This window comes from Temnothorax americanus, unplaced genomic scaffold (assembly GCF_048541705.1).
Source record: "Temnothorax americanus isolate GAGA-0224 unplaced genomic scaffold, ASM4854170v1 Scaffold15, whole genome shotgun sequence".
Classification (NCBI taxonomy): domain Eukaryota; kingdom Metazoa; phylum Arthropoda; class Insecta; order Hymenoptera; family Formicidae; genus Temnothorax; species Temnothorax americanus.
The window spans coordinates 3,088,400-3,111,913 of record NW_027509286.1 but is presented as its reverse complement, the minus strand read 5'-3'; the positions used below and the strand labels follow the sequence as shown (position 1 = coordinate 3,111,913).

General features: G+C 41.3%; 1 protein-coding gene across 6 annotated transcripts in view; it reads left to right on the top strand.

The window, feature by feature from the left end:
• The window catches only part of LOC143895228 (CUGBP Elav-like family member 4), a 466,213-nt gene that overhangs the window by 426,084 nt on the left and 16,615 nt on the right, over positions 1-23,514 (top strand). For 5 of the 6 annotated variants that reach the window (XM_077402212.1, XM_077402214.1, XM_077402213.1 and 2 more), the window contains 5 exons: positions 10,671-10,811; positions 11,312-11,441; positions 14,120-14,287; positions 15,296-15,400; positions 19,446-19,523. In XM_077402212.1, coding sequence (XP_077258338.1) covers positions 10,671-10,811; positions 11,312-11,441; positions 14,120-14,287; positions 15,296-15,400; positions 19,446-19,523 — 622 coding nt within the window. The remainder of the gene's footprint in view (positions 1-10,670; positions 10,812-11,311; positions 11,442-14,119; positions 14,288-15,295; positions 15,401-19,445; positions 19,524-23,514) is intronic. The other variant, XM_077402210.1, reaches the window with a different exon arrangement.

The following is a 23,514-nucleotide window of genomic DNA, read 5'->3' as shown; positions in this document are numbered from 1 at the left end:
GAATAGTTCTGAACATATAAAAGCAATTTCTAAAGAGTTCCGGGCGTTGGCAATGTTGTAAAATTTTTAAATAAATTAATAACGCTCGAAAGTCAGGAATTTATCGAAAATAGGTGAGACGCTGGCCGTATTTCGACAGTTCTGCGAGTTTTATTATAATTTTCGTACAGTTCTGAACGTGTTCTAACGTTTTCTAAAGAGTTCTGGCGATAAACATTATTTAATCATTTTTTAAATAATTTTTATCGCCCGAGAAAGACGCATTTACGGGTATATGGGTGAGACGCTGTAGGAAATCTCGGAGTTCTGGCTTATATAAAATATTTTTCGAATAGTTCTGAACATATAAAAGCAATTTCTAAAGAGTTCCGGGCGTTGGCAATGTTGTAAAATTTTTAAATAAATTAATAACGCTCGAAAGTCAGGAATTCATCGAAAGTAGGTGAGACGCTGGCCGTATTTCGACAGTTCTGCGAGTTTTATTATAATTTTCGTACAGTTCTGAACGTGTTCTAACGTTTTCTAAAGAGTTCTGGCGATAAACATTATTTAATCATTTTTTAAATAATTTTTATCGCCCGAGAAAGACGCATTTACGGATATATGGGTGAGACGCTGTAGGAAATCTCGGAGTTCTGGCTTATATAAAATATTTTTCGAATAGTTCTGAACATATAAAAGCAATTTCTAAAGAGTTCCGGGCGTTGGCAAAAAATGTTGTAAAATATTTAAATAAATTAATAACGCTCGAAAGTCAGGAATTTATCGAAAATAGGTGAGACGCTGGCCGTATTTCGACAGTTCTGCGAGTTTTATTATAATTTTCGTACAGTTCTGAACGTGTTCTAACGTTTTCTAAAGAGTTCTGGCGATAAACATTATTTAATCATTTTTTAAATAATTTTTATCGGCCGAGAAAGACGCATTTACGGGTATATGGGTGAGACGCTGTAGGAAATCTCGGAGTTCTGGCTTATATAAAATATTTTTCGAATAGTTCTGAACATATAAAAGCAATTTCTAAAGAGTTCCGGGCGTTGGCAATGTTGTAAAATTTTTAAATAAATTAATAACGCTCGAAAGTCAGGAATTTATCGAAAATAGGTGAGACGCTGGCCGTATTTCGACAGTTCTGCGAGTTTTATTATAATTTTCGTACAGTTCTGAACGTGTTCTAACGTTTTCTAAAGAGTTCTGGCGATAAACATTATTTAATCATTTTTTAAATAATTTTTATCGCTCGAGAAAGACACATTAACGGGTATATGAGTGAGACGCTGTAGGAAATCTCGGAGTTCTGGCTTATATAAAATATTTTTCGAATAGTTCTGAACATATAAAAGCAATTTCTAAAGAGTTCCGGGCGTTGGCAATGTTGTAAAATTTTTAAATAAATTAATAACGCTCGAAAGTCAGGAATTTATCGAAAATAGGTGAGACGCTGGCCGTATTTCGACAGTTCTGCGAGTTTTATTATAATTTTCGTACAGTTCTGAACGTGTTCTAACGTTTTCTAAAGAGTTCTGGCGATAAACATTATTTAATCATTTTTTAAATAATTTTTATCGGCCGAGAAAGACACATTTACGGGTATATGAGTGAGACGCTGTAGGAAATCTCGGAGTTCTGGCTTTATATAAAATATTTTTGTATGTCGAAATACGGCCAGCGTCTCACCTACTTTCGATGAATTCCTGACTTTCGAGCGTTATTAATTTATTTAAAAATTTTACAACATTGCCAACGCCCGGAACTCTTTAGAAATTGCTTTTATATGTTCAGAACTATTCGAAAAATATTTTATATAAGCCAGAACTCCGAGATTTCCTACAGCGTCTCACCCATATACCCGTAAATGCGTCTTTCTCGGGCGATAAAAATTATTTAAAAAATGATTAAATAATGTTTATCGCCAGAACTCTTTAGAAAACGTTAGAACACGTTCAGAACTGTACGAAAATTATAATAAAACTCGCAGAACTGTCGAAATACGGCCAGCGTCTCACCTATTTTCGATAAATTCCTGACTTTCGAGCGTTATTAATTTATTTAAAAATTTTACAACATTGCCAACGCCCGGAACTCTTTAGAAATTGCTTTTATATGTTCAGAACTATTCGAAAAATATTTTATATAAGCCAGATCTCCGACTACTCGTACAGCGTCTCACCCATATACCCGTAAATGCGTCTTTCTCGGGCGATAAAAATTATTTAAAAAATGATTAAATAATGTTTATCGCCAGAACTCTTTAGAAAACGTTAGAACACGTTCAGAACTGTACGAAAATTATAATAAAACTCGCAGAACTGTCGAAATACGGCCAGCGTCTCACCTATTTTCGATGAATTCCTGACTTTCGAGCGTTATTAATTTATTTAAAAATTTTACAACATTGCCGACGCCCGGAACTCTTTAGAAAAATTGTTTTTATATGTTCAGAACTATTCGAAAAATATTTTATATAAGCCAGAACTCCGAGATTTCTTATAGCGTCTCACCCATATACCCGTAAATGCGTCTTTCTCGGGCGATAAAAATTATTTAAAAAATGATTAAATAATGTTTATCGCCAGAACTCTTTAGAAAACGTTAGAACACGTTCAGAACTGTACGAAAATTATAATAAAACTCGCAGAACTGTCGAAATACGGCCAGCGTCTCACCTACTTTCGATGAATTCCTGACTTTCGAGCGTTATTAATTTATTTAAAAATTTTACAACATTGCCAACGCCCGGAACTCTTTAGAAATTGCTTTTATATGTTCAGAACTATTCGAAAAATATTTTATATAAGCCAGAACTCCGAGATTTCCTACAGCGTCTCACCCATATACCCGTAAATGCGTCTTTCTCGGGCGATAAAAATTATTTAAAAAATGATTAAATAATGTTTATCGCCAGAACTCTTTAGAAAACGTTAGAACACGTTCAGAACTGTACGAAATTATAATAAAACTCGCAGAACTGTCGAAATACGGCCAGCGTCTCACCTATTTTCGATAAATTCCTGACTTTCGAGCGTTATTAATTTATTTAAAAATTTTACAACATTGCCAACGCCCGGAACTCTTTAGAAATTGCTTTTATATGTTCAGAACTATTCGAAAAATATTTTATATAAGCCAGAACTCCGAGATTTCCTACAGCGTCTCACCCATATACCCGTAAATGCGTCTTTCTCGGGCGATAAAAATTATTTAAAAAATGATTAAATAATGTTTATCGCCAGAACTCTTTAGAAAACGTTAGAACACGTTCAGAACTGTACGAAAATTATAATAAAACTCGCAGAACTGTCGAAATACGGCCAGCGTCTCACCTACTTTCGATGAATTCCTGACTTTCGAGCGTTATTAATTTATTTAAAAATTTTACAACTTTGCCAACGCCCGGAACTCTTTGGAAAATGCTTCTATATGTTCAGAACTACTCGAAAAATATTTTATATAAACCGGAACTCCGAGATTTCGCTTAGCGTTTCATCGTTTTCCGTCATGATTACTTTTCGGTTAATATTAATTTTTTAAAATATAACACAAATATTCTAACGCTCGGAACTTTTTAAGAAATGCTTCAATATGCTCAGAACTACTCGAAAAATATTTTACATAAATCGGAACTCCGAGATTTCAACTGGCGCCTCAACTCGGTATACTCGTTACATGGTAATTTTTTTTAGTACTTTATAATTAATTTTTTTGCTTTTATATGGCAGAACTTTTTATAGAACTGTTATAGAACTATAGATCTCGCAAAATCTGATGAGATACAGTAGTGGAACTTGTGTAGGACAAAGTGAGACGCTGCGTGAACCTAGCGTCTCAGTTTGTACTGACGCGTTTTTTGGCTTTAAAAGCCAGAACTATTTGTTTAAACTAGCAGGAACTCTAGAACTATTGAAAAGGAAGTCAGAACTCTCAATAATTTGTGAGTTTCCGCAAAATGAGACGCTAGCTTCACACACACCTGAATCTGTGCGGAGAGAGGGAGGGAGGGAGGAAGAGAACGGACGACCGTAGAAAAGAAGCGCGATCGACCGTGAGGGCCTGGGAGCCCATCAGCAAAATCCCGTCCTTAGTGCAGGATTCGAAGCGATTATTCGTGGCAGTAAGGCTCTTGTCGCGATTCCTCAAACGCGGCATTCTCCGTGCCGGATATGTTCGTATCGATTCGCCGATACCACCTTGTAACGGAGGAAGAGTCGGCGCACAGCGGCGACTTAATGTGCTTTAAATGTAACGCGAGAGAAAACTCTTATATTTGTTAAACCGCGGGGGAAGTTTCAGTCACACCACACGAAAGGCGATCCGCCAAACAAGTAACAGTTGTACCGGAGATAAAAGCAACGCAATTACGAGGCCGCCAAGGGAATTACTTAGGGAATGTCTTTAATTAAATGTTGGGAGCAGTTTCTGAGCCTCCGTTAATGCAGAGACAATTTCCTTCCATCCACTTTCCGTGCGCGCGCGCGCGCTATCCTAAACGAGAAAGGCAACAACATCCGGCCGGAGACGAAGAAATCCCTGTTTACGTCCACCTTACGTCCAGATCCGCAGATCTCTCGACTTGACGAAGTTTTAAAGTTCGCGTGCCTAATCGCGTCAATGTCCATTCGAAACCTTCGACAAGGTGCGACAGTTTATCTCGTCGACAAAAGTTGTTTTAAACTTTTAAAATATTAAGTTGGGTATATATTTCAAATCGGTTTAATATTTTAATAAATATAGCATGACGAAGAACAAAATTATGAACACTCGCTAGATTTAATAGATTGCGATATATTAAAATTAATACGTCGAATGCCACAAAATATCTCAACATATACGCAATTTTTAGTCAGAGATTTAATCACGAGATTAATCGGAATATGTGCTTGGCATTCAATGTGCTAAATTGGATTCCAAAAACGGATAAGGGTAGGGATTCGTCGCGTCAAGTTCCACAGAAGTGATAAGATACGATGGCCATCGATTGAAGTTATTCCAAACTTCAACGAATACAGAACCAGAGTCGAATGCCTACCAGCGAGTCGCAAGAATATTCGCGCTTCTCGATTGGAACGAGGAAAATTGAACAACGAAAGAGACGTCGGTCGTTTTGGTGCGGCGCGACGAAACACTTGACGCGTGGTTTTTGCCTTTTATTACGAGACATTTCCGGAAAATATATGTACGCGAAGGGAAGATCTCGGTGCGCGAGAAGCGTGGCGTTGGAGGGTTCGCGAGGCGTGACAAAAAATGTCACACGCTTCGGTAAGCATAACTACGTGAGGCCCTGGTCGCATACCGCCACGTTGACACACGCGCAGAGAGATACATATGTACGTATCATACATATACGAACAAAATAAAGAAAGGGAACACCCTGGCGCCCGCGATGAGCGCGAAAATATTGAGAGCCTCCGGAGAAATATTGGCCGTTGCGTGATGCACGAACGCGCCTCTGATTCGAGACGCGTAAATAGTCTGCGGATCAAGCAAAAAAAGCGTGCACAATTTCGAAGTCGGAGGTGCAATACTCGTACGTAGCTGATACAGGATTATAATTAACAGAAAAGAATATCGAAAAGCGTGTAACATTTTTTTTTTTTTTTTACAAATTAACGCTTTAACAGAAAAATAACCATTCACCATTCACAGAGCGCGTAAACCAGTTCGAAAAAGATCTAATCCTTCGCACGAAAGAGTAAAGCCGCTTTACCCCGACGACGTTTCGCATGACGGAATCATGATTTGTATAGGTCAATGGAAATGATAATCTACCACGTTCTGAGAATACACACGAAATTATTATTATAAATACCTACTTATGAGGAAGCTGAGAAAAGGGCAGTTATTTCAGAAAAAGAACCCTATGCGTATACTTCACAGATAACGAGTACAAAGCAAAACAAAAAGTAAAGATAAAAAATATCTTTAATATAGAAGTTCAAAAACCATCAAAAGAGAGAACGGCGAGTAGTGAGGCGTAAACTACAAATCCGTCGCGTGCGTCGCCTCTCGATATTGAAATAAATAAATAACTTACCGGCCGATGCGCAACAGCGGAGTTGTAAGTTGAACCCTGCGTTGATCTGTAACATAGAAATATATTTTTGCATTAATATGCAGTGTCCAAGAATCAATACTTGAAGTAAATAATTAATTATATGAAGTAAAACATTATTCCAACAGATATCTGATTTTCAAATGCAAGGGAGAGAGAGCAATAAGCGAGAGAGAAAGAGAGAGAGACGCGACGTAATCTCTTCTCGCGTATGCCAGAGATCGAATACCGAAAAATGAGTATCACGCATCACACGTAATGGGCGAATCGAGTCGCGCTTGAAAAGGTGACGGAATCCGCGACAGGACTGACACGGGACAGCAAAATAAATAAATAATTAAATAATTACTTACCCCAGGGTTGCCCCGCTGTCGCCCGATGCCTCCCAGGCCTCCTCCTCTCCTCGAGCCTCCTCCGTTGATCCGTTGTCGCGTCATCTCTGTCGGCGGCGCACTCACTCGCGACGCGACTCATTCGCTCGCGAAAATCGACGATATCGTCGCTTATGATCGCGCGACACTTTCGACACTCATCGCACGGCACTCCCGGCATTAATTTCGCGACGCGGCGCGTACTTAATTACACGGCAACGGAAAAATTACGGCAGAGAAGCAACGAACGATGCGCGATAATACGATCCGCTCGACGTCCCAAAAGTCCCCGCAGGTAGACATGGCGGACTTTCGTCAATCTCATCGCCATCGGCGCGTTCACTCGCGACGCGGCAATGGCGCCGCGCCATTCGCTCGCGAAAATCGACGATATCGTCGCTTATGATCGCGCGACACTTTCGACACTCATCGCACGGCATTCCCGGCATTAATTTCGCGACGCGGCGCGTACTTGGTTACACGGCAACTGAAAAATTACGGCGAAGAAGCGACGAACAGCGACGAACGACGCAGTCGGCGCGCAAACAAGTAGCAAGTGGTAGGGAAAAAGTGGGGGTAGGTGACTCGGCTCGCCGAACGCGCGCTCGGCGCGCGTCGTGCGTAGTCACCTATCCCCACTCTACCCCTCCCTGCACGAGCCGCGGCCCGCGGCGCCCGCGGCTTTGTCAATTCAGTCAATTGTTCGGACGTCACTGCTCTCGGAATGCCGCGCCGATACGCTCTGGTATTTCGTTTATCATGCGACAAATTTTTCAAGCACGTCACTCGGTTGTAACGTAGAAATGTTCTCGAGCCTCTAGAAATCCTCTATCTCGTAGCGAATCAGTACGCTTGACGACACATGAAATATCAGCCTTAAGTAATACACGAATCGCCGAGTCCGGCGCGGGCGGCTGAGAGATTACGGAAAACCGTCATCTGTGTCGAATAATTAGTTAATACATATGTGCCTCGCCTCGCGGGATTTATACGGATACCGAGGTACATCGCATTCGATAACGCCGACTTACCGATTTACTTACGATCACGTTCTTTCGGATAATCGATTTCGCTTCTCAACCGTCAACTTGACTCGCGTCTCGCGGCTCATCGTCGTGTGTCCGGTGTCCGCACTGTCCGCGCGGGGCTTAAAGTCTGTTCTACAATGAAAACGCAAAACTCTAGCCGCAACGTTGTCGCGACAGCCAATCAGAAGCGTCAATGGCATCAGAATGAAATTGCCGTCGTTTTCGGAGCGCGGATGAAAGAACGAGCTCGACTCTAAATCGAGTAACGTCGCGCCGTGTTTAATTAGAGATCGCAATCTCTATTAACGTCGTACGTTTAATCGCGCAATTAATCGTGTTTTGATATGTATAGCGATTGTGGCGGATATAGACGCAGTGTTCATAAATCGATGATTTAATTGCAGTTATCCGAAACCGTTTCACGAGCAGCAAGTGCAGCGTCCGCCGTCCGCGCGACGGTTCAGACGGTTGCTCCGGGCGAGTGGCGAGTGAAGTCGGCCGCGCGATTTACTATAAATTTCTCTCCGCCATTTTGGCGTCTACCTGCGGCCTGCGGGACGGTAAGCGTCGTCACGGGCGTCGAGCGGATCGTATTATCCGTATAGGTATGCATCGTTCGTTGCTTCCCCGCCGTAATTTTTCCGTTGCCGTGTACATACCTAAGTAGGTACGTGCCGCGTCGCGAGATTAATACCGGGAGTGCTGCGCAAAGTGTCGCGCGATCACAAGCGACGATATATCGTCGATTTTCGCGAGTGAATGTCGCCGCGTCGTGAGTGCGCCGATGGAGATGTGCAGAGATTTACGAAAGACCGCCACATGTTAAGACCTGCGGGGACTTGCGAGACGTCGAGCGGATCGTATTATCCTATAGGTATATATGCATCGCGTTCGTAGCTTCTCCGCCGTATTTCTTTCGTTGCCGTGTAACGCGCAGGACGAGGTCCACGAGGGCACGATATAGGAGGGCTTTCCTCTAAAAGCTGTTCCCTCTCGCGTGAATTCGGGTCGAAACGACGTAGGGTGGGGGGGGGAGGGGGAAAGCAAAAATAATGAAAGCAAAATTCGGCGCGGCGACACGAGCGAGTGTTTCTGACAGCGTCGATTGGCGCGTCGCACAAAATCACTCCCCTCTTTCATTTCAGAGACGAACATTTAACGCGCACGCAGTACGTACCCCGACGCGTATAGCATATGCATTACGGCGAGAACGTCAGGATTGTCGGGGCAGACCGCCGCGCCGGGCTGCGTGCACGCACGGCTGAAAACGTTTCTCGTCAGGTTTGTCTTCGAAATCACCGAAGCGATGTTCTCGATCGATCTGATATAGAAACGGGACGCGATGTGTCACAAGGTGATGGTCCGTGGAAATCTGTCAAGCGGATATATCGCGTTACCGGTCCGACTCTGACTATATGTCCTCGTCGTTAAATTACAAGCAATTGCACCACCAGCCAGCGTACGTGCGCTTCGCCGATGAATAACGGCCTCGAGCCTCGAGCCTTTTGTCGAGAATTACTGCAGGGTGAAGACAGTCGACTGATTATCGATATACGCTCTAGTTGTCCGATGGAATAACAGTCGCGCCACGGATCGAACTTTTCCTTACGGATTTTTTGTTTCATTGTCTATGCCGTTTTTAGCACATATGCGGAATTACATCTATTTTAAAATGATCGATAGTATTGAAAGTTTTACGCGCGACTCTTCATCCACATCCCTTCAATTATTTGATTAAATTTAATTATTTTTATAAAAAGCTCTGGTTTTTAAAACGTCTAGTATTTTTAAATATTTAATTAATATCTTATCTATTTTTTTTTAATTGATTTAAATTTTGTGTGATAGCGTGTTATTGAACCGTTTAATTCGATCAACGATAGCACTATTACGGGTTTAATAATGATTAATTAGCGAGCTCTTATATACATGTGCTACAGGGGTTGATTGTTTCAAGAATTTTCATGGAATAATTGCGTTTATTCATCTTAAATTGAATTTATTTTTAAGGTGTTTATACGAAATTTGTTTCTTTGTTGCGTAACCATTTCTATGCGCGACACGAGGCTTTTGCGTGTAAGAGGAGATCGTTCATCGTGATAGTATCGATTTAATGTCAATTCATAAATCAGGATGGAATCAGTAAGTGTTATATTAACATAAAAGTTATATTTGAATAAAATTATAAAAATCATGAATCAATCGGAAGAATTGATATGAATATTTTAATGTAATATATAGATATATTCTCTTTCATCGATTATCTTAAGCTTGCCGAAGAGGGACGTTGAGACAAAATCAAAAAGCTGCGCGAAAAAAAAAGAGGAGTGAGAAGAGGTGCACGCGAATGAAGCACGACGTGCGTCATGCGAAGTCGCGTGACCAAAGCTTAGAAGTCTCGTTAGGCGAGTTGTAACACTACAAACGTTACGTAAACTCAGAAACGGCCCGGCTAGCATTTGCATTGATGACGTGAATATATAATGTATCACCGGGAGCTCGAATGCCGAGCTTTTCTCCGCAGCCACAATGGCCACTGACCACCTGTTGCCTTTCCATTTATATTTCAGACATCGTGAGAACGTCATCGCCTTACGTATCCTCACGAGCGTCTCGAAAGAAAAGAAGTCCTTTTTTTTTTTTGCAAAAGGATCGACGATCGTGAATCACTTATTCGTCTCGATCGTATATGTTTTACACTTATATCTATAGTCTTTCACGTCTAGCGAGTATTATGCAAGATTTGCTTCTTGTGCGATAAATTTGACATTATTTTACATTATACATTTCTTTGAGAAAATTACGGTTATTATATAACCGTATTGAATTTTAATGATTTTAATCATAAATTTAATTATTAATGTTGAGATGCGTAGAAAAGCTTTATACGATTTATAATTATGTTTTTACCATAAACAAACTTGCATAAGATTTAATGAAACTATTTAACTTTTTAACTTTTTTCCTATCAAATACAAAGAAATAAGCGCTATTTAAAAATATAGCTGCAGTATTAAAATCTTTGATTATTCGATTACTTATAAAAACCCAATTAAAACAGTTTTTCAGTATTCTGGCTGTAACGCGTGCTGTAAATAATAGCTCGTTAAGGAGGTCGTTAAAATGTGCATTTTAATCCTCGTACATCGTAAAAATCGTCATACCGTAAAAATCTCGGCGTTACGAGAGCGAGAAATTAACAATCTTCATTATCTGTTGCAGGGTGCGTCATCCAGCATAGTGGTAAAATTCGCAGACACTGATAAAGAGAGACAGATAAGACGCATGCAGCAAATGGCCGGGAACATGAGCATCCTTAACCCCTTCTTCAATCATTTCGGCGCTTACAACGCTTACGCTCAGGTGGGTCGTGTTACCGTTAATGGCTCTCGCGTTACCGCATTACCGCCTTGTTGTCCTCGTTACCACGACTCACAATCTGCGATGGTTCGTCCCTCGTTACTCTCGGAAACGATCGGCCGAAACTCGATGCCGCGCGTTAACTCGGCATGCAAAGAGGTCCCTCGCAATCACCTCGCGCGTCTTAATTGTTCCCAGGCTTCAGCAAAAAGAAAAATGTCATTTTTTTAAATTATTATATTTATAACGGTATACACACATAATATATAATATAAATATTCATCTGATGCTATCTCAAATACAATATTCCTTTCTTTATTAAGTTGATATAAAAATTTTTCTTATAACAAAAGAGATAGCTTTTATTACGCGAATACTCTTCAAGATTATATACTTTTGTAAAGTTTTTGTTTGCAAAACTAATAATGAAGAAAAAATATATTTATATAAAATGCGGGAGAACGGTTTTTTTTTACAATATTAATATTCTTTTTATATTGTAGCAGCAAGCAGCGCTCATGGCAGCCGCGACTGCACAGGGAACGTACATCAATCCAATGACGGCGTTGGCAGCTGGACAATTACCGCATACATTGAACGGCATGCCAAATCCCGTGGTCCCACCAACCTCTGGTAAGCCTATACCCAGCTAAAAAAAATAAGAATGCTGGATACCTCAAAACATGCAAATATTCGCGAGAGAATAACTCATTTATCGAGACATTGTCTGAGATATTTTTAGGTCTTTAAAAATAAAATTTGAAATTAAACAAAATTTTTTCGTAGAAACTTTTGAATTTTAAAAACATATATATGTGTGACGTGGTTATAAACTGCATCCTTCTCTCGCAAAAATATTTCACGTTACATATTATATCTTTCTATTTTTTACGTAGCGTTCTTTTGTAAATATATTTTAGATATGGATATATGTAGGGATATATGTAGACTTTACAATAATCTCGTTTAATCGAGAAGTGTTCATTCGATTGTTAAGTTAATACAAAATATTGAGTTATAATGAAAATATAATGTACACGCCTTGCTAATATTAAAGAACGTTCGTCATGATATTTCAATGACAATTTACGAAGATTACGCGAAAAACATTTTTCCAATTTGGGTTAATCAACTTCAAGTTAATCAACTAACAGCACCAATCCGATAAAAACATGCATTTTATCGAGAAGGAAAGAAATACTCGGAGGGCACACGAATTATCCGCCATCAATTCGATAGCCGTTCGATTTCAGTGATATAAAACATATCTCCCATTCGGTCGCCCTTTCTCCTTGGTCTGCTTCACTATAATTTCCCTGGATTCTCGCGCGACAGACGAGGCGTGCAGTGGGGTTGCCTTATAACCGACTCGTAAATCAATACAACATTTTCATCGAACGTGACTCAAGCGAGAGATATTGCCGGTACCGTGAAACTTTATCGAAAGCTCGTTGTAGGGGAAGAAGGAAGCCAAAGAAACGCTCTCTTCCTTGTCTTTCTTTGCTCACACCTTTCTTTTTCCTTTTTCCTCTCGGCATCGCGATGCAAGAAACAACGGAGAGGTCGAAGTGCTGTAGAGAAGTAAAGTAAGCGCGGAAATCGGCTCCGTTATACGTCGAGTCTCATCGAGCGGAAGGTAATGCCGTTTGATAGGGAAATAATATTTTATTTCTCCGCCGAAGCCCCTGGCTCCGCCGCATCAGTCCGTTTTACTTCGCACTGAAGATTACCGTAGCAGCGAGAGCTTTTATTTTCGACGAAACGACGGCGCAACCGCAAACTGCGTGTATACACACCGAGAAGAAAAAAGTTTTTAATTTGACTAAGTATTTTTAACTGATTATTATTTTTTCAATTAAAATATTTATGTATTTAAATTATATACGACATATGTTAAATCTAACATGACTCAAATACTTCTTAAATATTTTAATTGAAAAAATATTAATTAGTTGAGAATATTTAGTCAAGTTAACATTTTTTTCTTAGTGCAGGGTGGCATTGACAAGTAGACCTACATGCTCGGCTGTAATCTCGGAAGTAGAAGTTGAGTCTTCTTTAATAATATCAAACTCAAAATAAAGTTATCTCAGTTAAAAATAAGTACTTCAATAAACTGTTTAGGGATTGGCTAGAGATTCTAACTTCTAGATGAGATATAGTTTTCGTTACAGTTTTATGAAATTCATATCATACAAAGTTTAATGAAAGAAGCCGAACGGTGCTCTCGCTATAAGTCTCACCCTGTATAGAAACGCTTGACCTGCCTAACCGAATCGAAAATGCTGGAGCGTATATCGTGCAGTCACGGAAGTTTAAGTTTACGACGCATCGTCATACTCAATGCACGTAACCGACTACGAGCGACGATGTGAGGGCACGCAACGTAATCCGGGCGTTATCGTGGCATCGAGATTCTTCTACGTTCCCGATCTTCCACTTTTCGCAGACCCGATATTCGAAAGTATTACAGTGTCGGTGTTCTCTTCTCTTTATCCGACAGCCAATTGTGACGTCTCTTTAGGCGACTTCTGAACTCGCCTCGCATCGAATGGGAGATTGTTTTGTGTGAGAATCATATAATTTCAAAAAATTAAATTAAATCATAAATTACTATTATCGTGTGCCCTTGACGGCCTTGACTGCGTGTTTCCTGTAGTCATGTGTTAACTCGATAGAAATATACAACAGATGTTGCCCAAACATAATTATGTTTCATTACCTACGCCGAGTCATATTGACGTGACACCAAACGTTGGTTATCGGCGCGATCAATGCGTTATTAGCGCAACGCGAGGCTTTGGCTTTGATCGCTGATCCGAATCGCACCGTTGACACAGACAAAAGGCAAACTGTTATCGATAAACACGACCTTTTCGCGTAAACTAGAATCGTAATTCAAGAACAAGTGTATAGCTGCAGTAATATCGTATAGCAGTTACACAAAAGTTGCATGAAATGTATGTACATATACAAAGAGGAAGAAAAATTGAACGTAGCTTTTCGACTGAATCGACAGCTCCGCGATATTAACTCTGAGTAAGGTTTTAGTCCATGAAATCGAATTCATCCGATAGTTCGTAATTCTTCAAATGCTGCGCGAGGCATACGGATCGTAAAAGACCTTTTTCGACGACCGACCAGTTATGTTACGCATATAATATCTGTCGCAGAGGAAAAGCGAAAAGAGAGAAACAAGAAAAGCGGAGAGAATTAAAAATTGTGTGCGTCTCGATTAGACGCTTCGCGCATAAAGGATAATCGTGTTCGGTGTTGAAAGTGCAAGAGGGTAATTGGTGTGTACTGATCAGGTTTGCTCGTAGGTACCGGCACAGGGCAACCGGTTAACGGGGCACTACCGTCGTTACCGTCGCCAACGATGCCCAATTTTAACATGGCCGCTCAAACGCCGAACGGCCAGCCAGCAGGCTCGGATCCGGGTGTCTACACCAACGGAATACCGCAGACTTATGCGGGACGTGAGTATCAACTCAGGCGCATCGTGCCGCCCCTGCGCAATACCCGGCCAATCGGCGCGGCGGCGGACTTTATTATTCCACGGGGATGTAAATAACTTCGCGCAGGCCAAGTACCATGCCAAGTACGCCGGGCGGTATATACTCGCGCGTCATACTTTTTCCGTACTTTGGCGAGGAAGCGACGTTACATTCATTGGCGTTTATTTGCGAGGAGAGCGAGGAATTAACGGCGACGTGTATGGGGTCCATACGCGGAAGACCTACCGCCAATGTGGGATTTTGCAGGTTCTTGCTAAGCGCGAGATTTACGTTCACGCAAGAGTGACTTAGCTCCGGCAACGAACAATTGAACTCGTACTTAACAAAGTAAATGAGTAAAAATTTATGGAGATCTTTCTCTCTTTATATGTATTTTCGATTATTCTCGGAGTTCTTTAGACTGAACCTCGGCTTTTACTTTCCAAAAAATTTATGATATAATGCATCTCTAGAAGAATGTTGTCACAACTTGAAAATTTAAAATTTTCAGGAGAGAAAAAAAAACTTAATTCAATTTAAAAATAACTTAAATTGAGTATAATTTGACACTGTGAATTTAACAGTGTAGGTAATATTTTAGGCATACTATTTATGGGCTTAACTCAAAATCGAAAGTTTTTAGTTGTGACAGTATTCTTCTAGGGGTGCGATATAGATAAAAGATAAGTCACATCTGGATATTGATCAAATTAAACCGTAGAACGTTGATTTTTTAAAACGTCATTTAAAAATCAGGACTTTACATACTATAAAAGCGATGAATTCCAGCGATAATGCAACGTACAATCATTCTTATAGTCAATCCTTCATTAATCTTCGTCCTTTATCGCCATTCGGGTAGTCATTACTAGTACGAGCGTATAGTCGGTGAAAATATCGAGCGGTATCGATTGGCCTGGTGGATATTGCGACAGGGGCCTCTAGGCTAGGCCCCTTTCCCTGATAAGAGCTGAGCTTACTGAAGTGTAGATGCCCTCCATCTGTCCATTCCAGCGCAGGGGTTGGCCAACGGGGAGGCGGCACTTCAGCATGCCGCCGCGTATCCTGGAATGCAGGCTTATGCTGGAGTGGCCGGTAAGTGTTTCTCTAGCTTCAATTTTTATCTCTCTACGGCTTGTCAAGATGCTGTCTACCCTGTCCGTGTCTTCCGTGCAATGACTGTAGCGCGTTTCGTCCATCCAGCTCCACGTCCAAACAGACTCACGGATATTATCGACGTGAAAGTAGACGCAATAGTGAGACGAATACGTTTTTGTCCGTAGTTCGTCGTTCGTCTCCATAGAGTTTATTCTCAATCGAGCAAATAATTTCACGTATAAACGGTGATATTGCATTTATCATAATTTAATATCGATCGATTATGAATTATTGTATTTGAACGGAATTATAACGGCACAGAACGCAAATTCTTTCTCCGTAAATTAAAAATAAAAATACACGAGTGTGTATTACCGTACTTCTATATTACATTCCAATCACTCTCGGTAATGAGAGGGGCGTTTAACAAATTCCCGCGTTTAAGCCACTCGATCGAATACCGTTGTTATGGATGTGTTTTAGCGTCGTTCCGTAATTTCGTATTATCGTAACATTTCGCATTATCGCGGAATTCGCGGCATCGCAGTTTTAACGCACGGTAGATATAACACTTTGCGTGCTCGGATGTTGCCTATCGCGATCTTGAGCAGGTCGAAAAGCGTGCGCGCGGGATATACGTCGGAGAGATCGTCTGTATACGTAAAAGGGAAAAATGCATCGGGGAACGTCCAACGTTTACGTGCTTTTATCCGGGCGCCGTCGGAGCACTTACCTGCGAAAAAATTCGATTCTCGCTGATCGCGTTGCTGGTTGTTTGCATGCAACTATGGGCCGCATGCGTATACACACCGTATATGTACACGTCATACATGATCGTGTACGCGTCACACACACACACAACGTTTCGTTCTATAATGCTTCTGCTGTGGTGCTACGATGTACTTCGATGTCCTTCTAAATGTACTTCGTGTACATATTATATTGTAGTTTTACACGTTTACACGTATCCTCCCGTGCATGCTCTCCCTCACCAACGCCAACGGCGAAATTATTCGCCATCGACCGTCGACTGTTGCAGCGTCAAAGTGCAGCGCAAATTATGATCCAATAGAACCCGGCAAAGTGGATGATCTCGTTTCACGGATAATCAACGTCTCGATGGACCTATACTTCTATTACATTCCAATCACTCTCGGTAACGGGAGGGCGTTTAACAAATTCCGCGTTTACGCGTCCACTCGATCCGGATACCGTTGTTCGCTTATCGGATGCGGAAGTACAATCGAGAGCAACGAGAAGAAAGGGAATGTCACCTCGTGTCTCGCCCGTGTCACCGACCAATTCCCCACCTTTCGTGTCTCTCAACGTGTTCTCCATCGTATCGGCGGAAACTCAACAAATTCGAGTCATAACAAACGTAGTATGGCTCGCGTATGCGAGCGCGCGAGCACCGCCGTTCGTATTTACCGAGGACTCAAAAGCGGCATATTTTTTTTTATGTATTTTCGGCCGGTGTACACATACGCCATCGAGATCAGCGAGTGGAAAAAAAGCAATCCCGGAATAACGGCGTACCTCTATCTGAGCGTGACGTGGACCCGACGTATGATGCGGCGTATTTATTTCATACGCCAAACGTTGATCCATCGCGCACCGGCGGTGGGGAGGGGTAACGTCAATCGGAATATATTAAAGCGATGTTTGCACGGAAATAATTAATTCCGGGGCGAAAATTCGTCTCTGCCGATCTGAGAGCGGTAACTCGCGCGCACGCTCCGCCTATCTGTCACAAACAGGTATCAATCACGAGCATTTTAAATATTTATCAAGCTATAATTAATAACGACGTACTTGCTTTCTGCCTCGTCGCGTGTAGCGAAAACAGTATAATGCCGGCTCGCGCGCATTTATAGCGAGATCCAAATTTACAGACTAACCAATTGTCATCAAACGTGTGCGATCGCATCGCGAATTAATATATAACGGGCACTTCTGTTTAATGTGAAATATTTCGCATTTCAATTCTCGTTGATCAGAAGTGATATCGATATACCTATTCGTTCTCTACGGCCGTTTTTTTCCCCCTCCAATTTCGTATAAAATATCATATATTACGCGGCAAGTTTGATCAAACTTTTAAATAAAATTTTGTTATCTTAGAATCTCATTACATCGAACGATCATTAATGTTTTGACGCGATCGACATTAATACGAGATGTTATAAAATTTCGTCGTAACAAAAAGTTCGTTATTATGAGATTCTTCGTCGATTCGTTGTAAGATGATATTAAGCAAACGCTATTACAATAATGTCTCTGCAATTTCAGAACCTTATTCCATACGAATAGTATGTTCTCTTTGCGAAATTTGCTTCCGTTTTAACGTTGTTTGTCTCGGGGGACGCTCCTTTCTCGATTGCTTAAATATTTAATTTCGCAAATTGCAACGGGATATTCCGTATACGCAGTCGTGTGTGTACTTTTGCTACATCATTGCGCTAAGCAGGCGTTTCGTATCCCATTTTAATGAGGCACGTCGTTTCGAGAATCGGCTTTGAAGAGATATCTGGTGTCGGCTAATGACGCACCGGATGCAATGCTGCATTTTTGCAGGCTGCGCGAAATGGTTTCGCGGTACAAAAGTATCGTGTTGAAAGTCACGCGCGGTACGATGAGAACGTTGAGAGACGAATATCCTTGTCGGCAGAAACACCGTGATGAATGCCGCCCGGAATCGCCGCGGATACGAGACGAGCTTTCGCATCAGCGAGTCGCTTCTCGCTCGCTTTTACACCGACAGGGCAAACAGGCCACTCGCGGCTAGAAACGCGATTTTCATATTTCGCGTTTAACGATGAGATTATGCGGGATCTCCCAAAAATAACAGTTTCGCGGAGAAAATTTTGCTGAAGATCAGCATTCGTTATATTCATCGGCATTTCTTCTGTTGAAACCCTTATCTTGATAATCAAGCCTTTGAAGCTAATATTTTCGAATAAATAAAGTCTACTTAAATTGGATAAACGCGGAATTATCTAAATTGAAGTTCAAAGGGCTCGATTTTCGAGAAGCTTGCCATTCCAAAGCGAATAGAATCTGTCAATAATATCGAGACCCGGAATAACTCGCATAATTCAAATTGCATCTCATGGTCCACAGAATGACGTAGAAATGGCATTCGCGTTCTTTACGTCTTACGTTTATTCTTCTCTTAAGGTGATTCTAAAGCTGTCTGTAATATCTACACTCGTTTTTACCAATATTTGCTTCGTATAAAAATTGTACAACTTGATGTTACAAAATGAGGGTGCAGGTCCATTCGGTAGACATCAAGGAATATCATACCGCGCGCGTTTGTAGAATTAAGCTGAGACTCCAAACAAGTACGATTACGTGAACGTAATGTATAACGTACATTATCGTACTTTTCGCTTAACTTTTTTGTTTGGAGTCTCAGCCTAATTCTACAAACGGTATATGATATTCTTTGATGTCTACCGAATGGACCTGCACCCTCATTTTGTAACATCAAGTTGTAGAATTTTTATACGAAGCAAATATTGTTAAAAACGAGTGTATAGGTATTACAGACAGCTTTAGCATCACCTTAATCTCGACGCTTTGACCTTTCTCCCCCTCCTCCTTCTCGCGAACGAATCTTCGGCAAATCGCAAGAATAAATGGTCGGTGTCCGATTTACGTGTCCCCGACGCTTCTGAAACGTACGGTCATAAATTACGCCGTTGTAATCTGTCTAGCGATGGCAACGCAATTTCTGTTGAATCTGTTGACGTTTATTGGACTGTTCGGCTTTTATTACTGTCATCGTTCATTATGTATGCGCTATCGCTGCATTGAATTACGACGCCTATATTCGTTCGGCGGTTGCCGCCGCCCGCCGGTCTCGCGCTGTCGCTGGCTCTTACCGTCGACGGCCGACAGCGGATCGCAGTACGGACTAGGAAAAGGACGAAAAGGAAAAAAAAGAGAGGGTTTATGTTTGGGGGACGGATAGGCAATGGCACGCACAGATCTAGATGTGGACAGATCATGATGTACTTGTTATTTGTTATTGTCGCAGCTTACCCCGCCGTCTACGGCCAGTTTCCTCAGGCTATTCCTCAGCCGATGACCGCGGTGGCACCCACGCAGAGGGAAGGTAAGTACAACACGCTCATCAACGTCTAACTGTTGACTGTAAACACGAACGTCTGTAGACCTGAGATTGTAGACCCACGTCCCGTACACACGCCCAGACACGAATTATCCATCGTCGGCACCCAACGAGGTGCAAGGAGTTTCGACTTCTCCCAAGTCGCCGCAGCAGACCGTACTTACCGCGTAATTGGACATCTCGGCAAAATAAAGCTAGGTGGTCGCTTTTTCCCGCATAATTCGATTATGCGAGAAAAAGCGACGATATTTGAGTAAATCGATCCAGAACGCCTTGTGTTCCGTTTTGTTTATCGCGTTCGTTATTTCTAGTATAACAACGACCGATGATTGTCCAGAAATACCGAAATTTTTACACTATTTCTAACATTGCGAATATCTGCCAGGTTTCTCTTTTATCGAAAGAAAATCGTTGTTTCAAAGATGAACGTTTGAATTCGATAATTTCGGTAATATCAGTCTCCATAGTCGCACGAAAATGCGATTAATTAAAAACCACCGGTCCGAATAAAAGAACGCGATCGATCAAAGAGATAGTGAGTCTCGCCTATCAAACACATCGGCGCGGACTAGTCAGTTATACTACATCTTTTGCGGAAAGATACAGGAGAGCCGAAGGCAAGGAAAAAGTCGACCAGGCAAGGCAAGTCCCGGGTTAGAAGAGGGTTGAGCGAGCCAGCGCCTAATTGCAATTAACAACTCGCCATTATTAGAATATACGACGCCTCGCAATGAGATAATGCAAATAAAACGAAAGTTTTAATTACTTTGCCGCTACGCCCGCCGGCGATCCGTTGTTACATCGCAGGATAATGGAAAGTTTACCGCGACAGCGCTACCCCGCCTCCGTTTTATCCGGCCTCAACCCTCTGCTCCGACCGCTATGTCCGCCGCTCTCTCTCGCTCGTCTCATCCGTTCCTATTTTCATTCCGCCTGATCTTTACGTCTCGTCGATGCGTTCTGACGTTTTTCCCATGCGTCGCGATTAAATCGTAAAGCGGTAGACGAGAAGAGTAAGACAAATCTCTAATCGAATTTATTTTCCGTACGTGACGACGAATACTTGGCGTATTTCTCTCACCTCCTTCCCTTGGATAAAGAACATTATTAGTAGTTTTATTTTCTGGACGGATATAAACTGTACGAGATGAAATCACCTATAACACTAATCGTAAGCGCGATTCGCTTTTCCTGTTAAATAATGTAAAATATCAATTCTTTAAAATTATTATTGTCGAAGAATTATATTATATTGTATAGCTGTATGTATCTCTCATATTATGTTCACTTTTACATGAATTTGAACAATCTACAATTCTACGTAGTTGAAATGATAAATATTCTTATACTCTTACTTGTTTTCACTTTTCTCTGTGTGTAAGTGTAAAATGCATTGTCAAGAACACAAATAGTTCCCGAAGTTGTGTTTTAAAAAAGAGAGCAACGTTTATCATATTGCTGACTTCTTGGAAACTTTTGTGTTAGATACAAGTTTTGTAAAAATATCAAGAAAACGTGTGTGTGCAGACACTTTATCTTTTGGAGAAACTTATGTTAGATGTCAAAGTCGTTAGGCGTGCCGCAATATCGGACGGAACCCAGGGGAGCTGAAGGGGAGAATCGACGTTATTGTCATCATTGCATGACAGTGGTATCGATCTATTATTGACTGTCGCTTCGCGAGTTTATCCTTGCTCCGTGTTACTTTAAGCTCCTTGATCATTGTTCTGGGTGTTCTACGTCTTACGATGTTTTTTCGCTGTTCGTATATACATACTTACATTTCTTCTCTCTGACCATGACTGTGTCATAATATTTTTTAACGTTGTGCGGATAGCTCTCCTCTTCTTTCCTTTATGTTTTTTCTTTTTTTTTTTTTTTTTTTACTTTTACGTCAGCGTATCTCGGATGTTCATCGTTAATTCGGTGTTTCGCCGTTGCACTCGATGTCAGTGGCTGTTCTCGGTGTTGCGCTGTCGACCGATGTTGGTTGTTGCTTCGCTACGAGACGGTGATACGTGCATTGCGAGGTTTTGTAGTCCGAACCGGAAATCGACACGAATCCGTTTCGCGATCGGCAACACCGTCACTTGCGAAAATAAAGATATCGTTACAATTCAATCACGAGCAAAATAATTCGACTTTGCAGATTGAAAAACTTAAATTCACGTAATGTTATATTAATTAAAGTAATATTCAGAGTTTTTTAACAAAATTATTTTTTTACATATAAATTTTGCGTACATATTCTTAACTAAAAAAAATGCTAAGTTACATAATATTTTAGTTGCATTAAAATTATATATTGTCAAATTTAATATCTGATTATGTGTAAGAAGAATGGGAAAGTCGCGCGAATTTAGGTGTCTTGGTGTTTCACGTAGCGTTCCGCTATTACTTTTCGACGAAAGTAGATATAGAAGTAGACAAGGTAGTCATTCTCATTAAATTCGCGTGCACGTACCGCGTGTGTGCCAATTAGAGAGGCGAAAACCAATTTCAGGATCAACGATCGCGCACCGCGGCACGACGACGGGCTTTAATTTATGGCTCGTTCTTCGTGATTTCGTCGTCCACACCGCAATTCCCCCCCTCCGTGCTCGCCCTCAGTCAGAACCGGAAACCCGTCGGCACTCGTGCTAATTTGGGTTTCGCGTGACAGCCACGATCGAGTTATTACCAGGACGAAGTCGTTTTCGCGTAAGAGAGAGGGAGAGTTTGTCATTCTTTGCGTAAACCGCAGGACAGGTTTGTGATTTCTCGAGGCACTAAGTACCCAACAACATTAATTCATAATTGACGGAAAAGTTTGAATTAAATCGGTGACTCGCTCGCGGAATATCACTCTTTTGTATCAAATTCAACTACGGTAAAGAACATTTCCAATCCGCGAACGAATATTACTTCGCGAATTTTGCATAGTATATGAATTACGCGACATCTATCTGGAAAGCATGTAGAGCAATGCTCGAGGATAGGAAAGTTTTATCCTTTTGAATCTTAGAATCAAGTTTTGCGACTCGAAACAAACTTTTGCAAACGCTGATCGCGATGTGCTATTTTCGACAACTGCAATTAAAGTTTTACTCTCGGACAATCGACGAAAATCACCTCCGAATCGGATGAAAATATCCTCGTAAAACCGCCATAAAATTTTGTCCATGTCGCATTAATTCTTAAACTTTGCCGGAAAATTCGCGATGATAATCTTATCGACCAGCAAATATGTTCGACGAGTCATGGTCGTGTTATCGTCGAACAGCGACATACCGGAAGTCGTAATCGGGGCTGAAAATGGACGATTATGCTCCGCGATGATTCGACGAGCATATCCCGATGGATTCCCGGAGGAATCTTTCCGCAAAAGATCTTTCGCGCAGAGACGAACAGGTCGCGATGAGTAGCACCCTAAAAGTTGAGTGGCAGCCATCTCATTACTTAAACGCGTCCGTTAGTCGGGAGAAGCTCTGGCCAAGAGAGCAGAAGTTTCCACGGTCATAATCGCCGCTAATTGACGTCGGAGTTATAAAGTTCAGTGAAATTAGCTAAATCCTTATTTGGACTGCCATTGTTCGGGTAGTTTTACCCTCTCTTCGCTTCTACCCTCGGGATTTTCTTCACCGGCCTAAATTAAACCCCGATGTCTTTGGCATTTTAACACCGGAAGTCGAAAACGAGACCTACTTAAGCGGTCGTAACGTAGGGTGGAGTAATCAATTATACAAAAATTAAATTACAAGTTATGGAAGTACAAAATTGTAAAATTATAAATGTAATTTTAGAACCTGGAGCGCGTGACACATACTTAATCTTTTACAATAATTATATTACATTCATATATCATTAACATTTGTTCCGCATTGATCTCATTTATAATCAGCGTAATATAATATGGAGAAGAAGAGATAAGTGTGTGTAAGAGAGAGTTTTCGTGCAGGGTGACGGCAAACTTGTATCATATAGAATGCTCATGTAG